This window comes from Uloborus diversus, unplaced genomic scaffold, assembly GCF_026930045.1.
Source record: "Uloborus diversus isolate 005 unplaced genomic scaffold, Udiv.v.3.1 scaffold_17, whole genome shotgun sequence".
Classification (NCBI taxonomy): Eukaryota; Metazoa; Arthropoda; class Arachnida; order Araneae; family Uloboridae; genus Uloborus; species Uloborus diversus.
The window spans coordinates 1,529,057-1,539,485 of record NW_026558318.1 but is presented as its reverse complement, the minus strand read 5'-3'; the positions used below and the strand labels follow the sequence as shown (position 1 = coordinate 1,539,485).

The window sequence follows — 10,429 nt, the reverse complement described above, 5'->3', positions numbered from 1 at the left end:
TTAAAGGGGACTGGGCGACGTTAAATAGGCTCGGGGTCTCAATGTCCTCCGAGTGAAACGATACCTCTGGGGGTGCTAGCACCAGGTAGCTATTAGCTCCTGGACTAGTTCTAAATTCTCATTAACTGTTCGATCCGGTGATGGTGCTGCCATCTTCGGTATAAAAAAATAATGGAGGCAAGGCACTTAGTATGCAGTCCTCGACATAAATACAGTTGTAGTTAGTTGTGACTCTGAATAGGAATAGGAATGGGAAGTAGATTTCGTTTTTATCCTATTTACAGCGCTACCTATAGTTACTTGAACTCGGGTTTGATTCAATAGGAATCGTCGTTGCCTCCTTATTAATCACAGATTTCATAAATTTCTCTAACTGCAGCTGTCACTGACAACAGCACTACTTTAGTCACGTGTGGTTATTTACATTCGTTCGTCGGCGATAATCTCATAAAGCTATCTGATTGATAATTTTTTCATTTATTTTAATATGACGATTTACAGTAGATTGAGGATATTCTATTAATGAATAAAAACGTGCAGTTGATAAACATTTTAAAGTATTAAAATTAAAAAGAAATAGTTAATATTGTAGTTTTGAAATCAAGTGACTTTTGTTTAGTTTTTGAGTGAACGATGGCGTTGGTTTTCAGATGGTATAATCGTATGCTTCTCAACCATCCTTGGAAAAGCCAGGCTTTAACAACTGGTATGCATGTGAGAATTGTGTCATTCCGTTCTTTTTGAGCAATCACGATTGCTTATTGCTTTCATTTGACTGTTTTCGGCGTCCTATCATTTTATTTTCCCACCGCCACCCTCCGCACCATCACCGTCGACCGGCTCCTCACGATGCTGCTCCTACAGCGAAAACCGTCTCCACGTTGCATCCATGTCCTACACACACGCGCATACATACACACACGCGCACACATACACCTACACATACACACACAAAAACATACACACAACTACCCACACATTCATGCCTGCACACACACAAACACATATGCCTACACACATACACATACCCCGCCCCCATGCACACACATTCATACACACAACTACCCACACACTTATGACAGCACACACACAAACACACATGCCTACACACACAGACACATACCCCCTACACACAACACACATACCCCCCACACAGAAACACACATTCATACACACAACTACCCACACACTTATGACAGCACACACACAAACACACATGCCTACACACACAGACACATACCCCCTACACACAACACACATACCCTCCCCCCATGCACACACATTCATACACACAACTACCCACACACTTATGACAGCACACACACAAACACACATGCCTACACACACAGACACATACCCCCTACACACAACACACATACCCTCCCCCCATGCACACACATTCATACACACAACTACCCACACACTTATGACAGCACACACACAAACACACATGCCTACACACACAGACACATACCCCCTACACACAACACACATACCCCCCCGCCCCATGCACACACATTCATACACACAACTACCCACACACTTATCACAGCACACACACAAACACACATGCCTACACACACAGACACATACCCCCTACACACAACACACATACCCCCCACACAGAAACACACACGCCTACATACACACACTCGTGATTGCAAAAAACATAATTTGAATTCAAGATGTCGAAATTTAAATTAATTTTTTTTAAAATTGTATTATTTTGCCATAAGACTGTTGTGTACATGGACACAGCCAGGATTCCCATTAGGGAGAGGTAAGCATGCATGGCCAGATTTGGAAGTGTGGAGGCCCCTAATCAGGGTTCGAAAAGATCATATTTTCGAAAATATCCAATACTTTGATATATATCTAAATATTTTGATATATTTATATATCCAGCGCTGGCAAGTTTTTGCCGGGAGCGGAAAAAACCATTGAAAAAACCACGGTTTTTACCACCCGGCAAAAATAGGTTTTTGCCAAACTGGCAAAAATAGATTTTGTGTTAACAACTTACGGACAGTTTTTTTTTCCTTTTATGTAAAAGCATGAAAAGATCTTGATAAAAGGCTTTGCCATTTTCTGTAGAGTGAGCTAGTATTACTAAAAAGTAGAGTGAATATAGAATGCACATATTGATCAGCTTTTTCTTCTTTTTAAATTCTTCTCTTGGCTATCCATTTTCACAGAAAAAATGCATTATTTCTTTAGTGAGGAAAAGTTAACATTTTTCTATATTCAAGTAAATATTCTGTTATTAATTAAATAGCTTAAAAATCTTAGTGGGATCAAAAAAAAGTGATTGAATTCAAATTATATATATATATATATATATATATATATATATATATATATATATATATATATATATATATATATATATATATATATATATTTAATTAATCTTTTAATTAATTTACTAAGCTTAAATAAACATTCTTTGTTTTAGCATTGAAGGAATTGGCTCATTCTGAAAAAATTGTTTTAGCAAACATTTAAAATCTTAAGTTTTGCAATCCCAACATTTGTTTTTTATTCATTTTTCACCTTATACATTAGAAGTAACATGGAGAGACATAACTAAAATATTAAAGTGCATTATTTATATTATATTGTCACTATTTCTTGATTAACACTATAATGCTACTTTATTTGCAATTAGGTTTTTGCCGTTTTTTCCATTTTTGCCATGGTTTTTCCACTGGCAAAAAACCCAACCCTGCTAAATTTTGATCAAATACTCGGCCAATACCGAGTAGTTGCAAAAAATTGAATGTTGTCCAAGACAGATATAAAAATTTAGAAAATGCTCAAGCAATATATAATATTCTGCAATTACTAACAGTTCAAGTTTACAAGTCAAATTTCAATTTTGGGAGTAATGAAGTTTGAAATGCTTCAATGCAGTAAATCCTTATTTTAATGTCCCCAAAGTTAATAAAAATTATTTATTAAAAATTCTGCAAAAAAGGTAAGTATAGAAAATATAGAATTTTAATATAAAAAATGGATTTTAGCTACAAACAAAAATTAGTTATAAGAAATATAAAAATACCTTTGCTCTTAAAAAATAAAAGGAAATAAAACAACGTTAAAAGCACAGTGAAGGAACACGTTTTGGCGCTACAAGGAATTCCTTTTTCAATGCACAAAATGGGAGCTCATGGATTTAAAGGCATCCGACAAAAATCCGATTTTTTTGTCGAATGTCTTTACGTTCTTTAGCTCACATGTTATGCACTGGAAAAAGACGTTCCTTATAACGCAGAAACACGTGTCTGCAATGTTCATGCACATTTGTTTTATTTGCCTATAAAAATTATTTATGCTTGGCGAACTAGAACTGTAATAGATTGGTATAATTTGTTTTAATTCCAACTTGATTAATCATACCGTATTTATTTTTAATTTTAAAAATGATTTTTTGTAAAATTTTTGACACACACACACATATACATATATATATATATATATATATAATAATAATAAAAGTGAAAAATATTGAAAAGACCACACCAAGAGCCCATAGATGCGCAACGCAGCAAAACTAAAAAGCCAAGTAAATATAAAATTAAGCAAACAGAATTACAAATATTAAACAAATTATAAATACCAAATGATGATAAAAAGGAAAAATGCAAACAGCTATTAAGTAGGAGTAGAAAAAGAGAGAATCCAGAGCTCATCAGCTGTGGAGGATTCATTAATTATGGTCAAAAGACCAAAATTTTAACTATGAACTAGAAGAGAATGCTTAAGCTCCAGTACATGTAATATAGAGTAACAATGGGCAAACGCACCACTTGTTAAGCTAATATATATATATATATAACTAATATATATATATAAACGAAGTTTTTAAAATAATGCATAATTAAATTTCACCACGAATTTAGTTTTAAATTAGTTTTAAAAACTATTATATGGACAAGGAGGTCTGTACTACTATTCCAATAAGTTCAAATTCATCACATGTGTGTCAGTGGTTTTGATTCTCGTTAACTCGGCCGAATAGTGGAAGGCCGAGTACTCGGTACATCTCTAATTTTGTCATAAGACTGTTGTGTACATGGGCACAGCCAGGATTCCCGTTAGGGAGAGGTAAGCATGCAGGGTCGGATTTGGAAGTGTGGAGGCCCCGGGGCAACGAAGGAGTGGAGGCCCCTAATCAGGGTTCGAAAAGATCATCATATTTTCCAAAATATCCGATACTGATATAAAATATCCGATATCAGGGTTGGGTTTTGGACTGTCCAAAACTGGTTTAGGACAGGACAGGTGGTTTTCACCGTCCAAAAGTGTCCGAAACTGTCTTAAACTGTCCAAAACTATGCTAAAGATAAAGAGATGTAATCTAATCAATTTGTATTAACTGCAATATTCATAATGCATAAATATAGATATTAATGTGAGGTTTAATTAATGAGTTTTTAATATATTTTTCACCTAAATGTTCTTTTAAAAAATATTTTAGTTATAAAGTTGCCAATAACTAGTACACAAAAACTTCCTTATGTAATAGTTGGTAGAGTTATGAAAGGAAATTCACAACACTACCAAGACAACTAATTTCAGTTCCATTTGTTACTCAAAGGAATGTTATTGAATGTGCAATATTTAGGTGAAAAAAAAAAGAGCTTAATTTTTAAAATGGTTTTTGCAAATAAATTTTGCGTGATGTTTTAACAAAAATTATTTTTTCAATCATAGATTAAAGAACAAGAAATTGATGATTGTACACTTATACTCTAAAACTTGTGTTATTCTTTTTTAGTTTATATTTTTAATATAATACAATCTGTAACTACAAAAAACTGTAATTTATTGCATTTAAGTCAATTATTGCACTATATTTTGAACACTATCTTTTCGACCTGCGTTATTGTCCAAAAATTTGGTTATGAAGGAAAAAAAAAAAAGAAAACTCCTGCATAAAAATTGAAATTTTTAATGAAGCATTTAATTCTTATGTAATTCAGTTGCATAAATTACATATATGTTCATACTTGAATGTTCACGTTGAATAAATAAATAGTCAAAAAAAAAGATTTTTTTTGGTACTTTTTTTTTTTTTTTAATATTTTCTCACAAAATATAGTTTGTCAAAAAATAGTTTTGGACACTTTATTACACAAGGGTTTTTGAACAGGATGGTAGAAACCTTGCCAATTCTGCTTTCATTCACATACATGCATAAACATATGGAAGTTTGTTTACTATTATCAAAAATAAATAAATAAACTCGTGCATACAAATTTAACTTTTAATCAAGAATTCAACTTTTATGCAACTAGATTAAAATCAGCTGCATAATATAGGTGAATGTTCTCATTGAATAAATGTTCAATATGAAACATTACTTTAATGCATTTTATTCTGTTTTTGATGTTTTCTGAAAGAATACAATTTTTCTAAAAATATAGTTTTGGACAGTTTTGGACACAAGGGTTTTGGACAGGATGGTAAAAACCAGGGTTTATACCGTGGTTTTTACCATAGTGTCCAAAACCTTGCCAACCCTGTCCGATATATATCTGAATATTTTGATACATGTATATACAGTCGAGTCCCGACTTAGGCGAGGGATGCGTTCCAAGACCCCTCGCGTAAGTCGGAATTTCGCGTTGTGGAACAAGGAATGTTTAGTCATTTTTTATAAGCATACCCAATTGTTTCTGACGTCTGTAAACACCCCTCATATTGTTTCAAACCATTTATTAATTATGTATTGCAGTATCTTTTACAAAGAACCGTTTTTCTGCATTTTAGAAAAAGCGTTATTATTTGACATAAAATTCTGTAGTTTAGCACGAAATCAATGATTAATGGGGGAGAGAAACTTAAAATAAAACAGTATGGGGTACTTACAGTACGTACACTACAGCATTATTATAGCACTTAACAGTATAGATATAGTAAATATATTTATAATTTAAAAAATGAAGAAGGTTTATGCAGCGCGATCAGAATGTTGTATTTTATTAACGTTCATATGTAAAATGAAAAAAAAAAGTTAAGAATTGGAGCGGTTATTTGTATAAACTAAAGCAAAGCATTGTTTAGGCTAATCCAGTGGGTGAACTTCCGCTTTCAGTGATGTCTATGGGGTGAAAGTCCATTCACAAAACGAATATTTAGTGCCAACAAAGCCCATTCTAACGCTCCGCCGCTCTTTTCCGAAAAATTTCATGTTGCAGGCGAGTTATTTGTGTCCGCACTAAAAAATTCATTACTCATGAAAAACTCGCGTTATAGCCATTTCACGAAAGTCAGATCGCAATGTAGCGGGATCCGACTGTATCCAATAGTTTCGATTTAAAAAATTTCCATTCAAGTCAATTCGTCAGGTAATTTTTAATTTTTGAGCTCAAGAAGCGAGGAGTTGTAAGGATGACCTGCAAAGTTAATCATTTTTCGGATGTTTTTTTACTTCCTTTATTTCTCGTTTAACTCATAGGTACAAATTAAATGAATAATAAAAAAAAAAAAATGTCATTGAAATGCTGGATCAAATAAAAAATTGATAGTAAATGGATACTTGCAATCAGGGCTTTCTGACACATCGATAATAATATTATTTTTGTGCAAGCATTCTTTGTAGAAATACAAAAAAAGAAAAAAAAAGGCTGGGAGAAAAAACGTAAAATTTGCTGACCCATGAAAGTTAGGATATTTTGTAAAAAATTTATTGTATCCGAAAATTATTTATATCCAAATATTTTGATACATATATGTATATATCTGATATTTCCGATCATCACTTTAACAGTAAAAACATCTTGAAGTTACTGCAATTTATTTTTTTTTATTATTATTATAATTATTTATAGGGGTGAAAAAACGTAAAATTTGCTGGCCCGTGAAAGTTAGGATATTTTGTAAAAATTTTATTGTGGGGGCCCCTTTGTTGTGGAGGCCTCGGGGCAGTAGCCCCGCCTGCCCTCCCTTAAATCCAGCCTTGTAAGCATGGGCACAACAAGATAGTGGTTTTTAGTTGCCCCCTCTGCAATGCGGGCCTCGGAAATCCTCTTTTCTCCCCCCCCCCCCCAAAAAAAAAATTATGCTATTTTTGGCCAGGGACCGATTTTAGGGGCCAATCCAGGATTTTTTTTCTCGCTACCTATTTTTGTGAAAGTATTGCATCATTCTATTTTTGTGAAAGATTTTTTTTATCAGCATTGTTTTTGTGAAATTTTAGACGCATCCTAATTTTTGTAAAAGAAGTAGTGGAACAAGTGAAATTTTAGTTCGAAAAGTGTAAATGTCATCTAGTATTATTTTTGACAGGTTTCGTTTTTTTTTTCGGGGGGGGGGGGGAGCTGAAAACCTAAGAAGTATGAAAAATACCATCGTAATTTCAGCTCAATGGTCTATTTACTGTGTACAGTACAGGAAATTATGAGAAAAACGGTTCCTCAAAACAGATGTTTAAAGATTGCGATAATATTGCATAAATACACTTTGGTGTGAAACAGCTAAAAATGAGTCAAAATACTCCAAAAAGGTTTCTATTTAAGCGATTGTTCATATAAACCTGCTTAGAATTTTATTTTATGAGTATATTTTGTTTTAAACAGAAAAAATTTTATAATTTAAAATGCAAATTTTTGTGAAATTTTCGATGTTTTTGTGAAGCTACTGATTTTATTACTTGATTTTTGTGAAAGTACCGATTTTAAAATAAGATTTTTGTGTAGGTACCGAAAAACGGTAGCAAAATCAGCCTGTATTGGGCCCTGGATTTACACACATGGGTGCCCCAGGCACTGACAAATATGGTGCCCCCCCCCCCCCCCCCCTCACACAAAAATATGAAGGCAAGTGTTGGATATTATTTTGATAGAAAGAAAACTTTAAAATATCGATTTCATACCAAAAAAGTTCATAATTAAGATGTTTTGCAAAAAAATCATTTATTATAAATCTAAAATAATTTTATGGTTTACATGTTAGAAATTTTTTGACAGTTGCAGATGGAAAAACTGTGATACAAATGGTAAAGGTAAATCATAATGTGCTTTCTGCGCATCAATGATTCTTTATATATTCCTTTGTTTTCTTGTAGTAAATTCATCTATAATGTCCTCATAATCAAGTTTTAGGTCAAAATTCCTTCTATTGATAATACAGCTATTAAAGATAATTTACCATCAGAAATGTAGGACACTTAATTCTCTTCAATAGCGAAAATGATTGTTCTCCACAACAATTGGCTAATATGCTTTCATTTAATAAAAAAATTATCACATGACAAATTTTTTTTTGTTCCCTTTAGTTCGAGGCCCCGAACAGTGGTCCCTAAAAAAAATTGATGACAGAAATTTGGTGTCCCGGGACCCGAATACCCTGCCGTAAATCATTCCCTGTTTTTGGCCAGATGAGGACAGAAAAACAATTATGTGGCTCTCCCTCAAAAATTTTTCGAAATCCAAGTCCAAAAATTGCAATTTTGAATTATCTTTGGTGACATTTGGAAAGAGCTTGGTTCTCTTCTTGGGAGGGGCAGCTGCTCTGCCCCCCCCCCCCTCTGCCTATGCCCATATGATTGTGTGCAGTACCTTATGATAAGAATATAAAAGGAATCAAGGCCGAAATATCTAACGGTTAAGTTTTGTAATCTTAATTGTGTTCTTCGTTCAATTTAAGAGTATTTTATTCCAGGGTCGTCCGAAGAGCTGACGGCGCCCAAGGTTGTAGTTTTGGCTGGACAAAACTATTTTTATCTAGGCCACTGGTTAAAACCAGTTAAAACCGGCCAAAACTGGATTTAACCACCATAGAACTGGCCAAAACTAAGTTACGTGAAAATACACTTCTCATTTGTATGTATGTGAGAGATGTGTGTTTTACAAGTAATAAATCTGTTAGTTGGAAGTTGTTTAATTAAGCTAAGCAATTTTAGTTAATCAAATTTAATATTAGTGGAAGTCATTTACATTATTATAACAATAGTATTGAACAAATTTTAACTTTCTTCAAAATTAATAACTGAACTTGCTCACAACTAAAACAAAAGACATACGGAATACAAAACAGCCTGTAACATAAATAGAGTAACTTTTCAATAGTGTTTGCCTTTTAATTTTCAAAAGTGTTTTCCCCCTGTACCTTTCGTTTCATTTATAAAAAAATGTCTATATGTTTCTAAAAGAAGTTCTTTATTTTTTTTTCTCATTTATTCTTCAAAATTACTTGAAATACTTTGTACATTTGTATGAGAATTTTATTTTTTTAATGTTACTGCATATTTTTCACATAAACCTTATCTTCTAAACGTGCTGTAGTTTCTACAAACTGTAAAACATACTATTTAGATAAATAATGCAAGATGATTGATTATGGTTTGTTTTACATTTCTTTTTAATAATTTATTATTTGGTTTTCATTGAAAATTTGATAATTATCAAAGTGGCCAAAACTGGATAAAACTGATTTTATCCCTGCCGGTTTTAACCGGTTTTATCCATGGTTAAAACCACCACTGGCCGAAACTCTTACAACCCTGACGGCGCCTGGGGCGAAAGTTTCATGGTGTCCCCCCTCCCCCTATAGACACAGAAAAATTAAGTTAGTTATAACATGAGTGCATAATACATATACTTATTTTTTTTACATATTATTGAACAGAACAATCAGAGGGCCATAATACAAATAAAAACACAAGCAATGAATCTGTTTTGAATATTTGTGAAACATTAAAACCCCAAAAACTTTTCGAAAAATGGAAATGTTCAAAATTCAAATATTTATCTAGTTAAATGTTATCCCACTAGATAAAAAACAAACAATTAAAACTTAGTTGGTTATTCATATTGATCAAACTAAGAGCGTGAATAAAAAATTTGCCGATTATTAATAGAAAATTTATTTATCGAAGTAAATTACGTCAAAGTTAAATTTTGATCTGGACTCATCCAATGATTCTTTTCAAGATTTTCTTGGATTTACTTGTACCAACTTAATACCAGCTTTTATTTATGTTATAAACAAACATATTATTCTTTTGCATCAGATATTTTTAAGTTTTGGGGAGAAGCCCACAAATATTCAACAACATCGATCGCTCAGAAATAGAGTTTTTGGAGCTGTAATTTCGAAAAATCACTGGCTCTAATATTACTAAATATCGCCTTACAAATTGCATTTTAAGACTTGAATTTAAGAAAATATTCGTGTAAGGGTCCCCATGCCGCCTTTCTTTGATATCACAAGCAATGGGTTTTTTAAAAGACACTTAAACCCTGAATGTAAGACATTGCTTAAATTTTTTGAACCATAATTTTGAACAATTTTCCTGGGAAATGCTTCAGATCCTCCTATCCATGAAATCTTCAAAGTTTAACTAAAGTTACGTTTTTGAAACTTCAATTTAGAAAACATGCAGAGGAAGAAGTTGATTTCAATCTATTTTAAAAAGTAATTG

General features: G+C 32.7%; 1 protein-coding gene across 1 annotated transcript in view; it reads left to right on the top strand.

The window, feature by feature from the left end:
• Positions 1-425: 425 nt before the first annotated feature.
• LOC129233105 (protein Mpv17-like) overlaps positions 426-10,429 on the top strand; it is a gene marked incomplete at its 3' end in the record, with an annotated part of 84,618 nt that continues 74,614 nt past the window's right edge. The window contains 1 exon segment of the mRNA XM_054867163.1: positions 426-706. Coding sequence (XP_054723138.1) covers positions 634-706 — 73 coding nt within the window.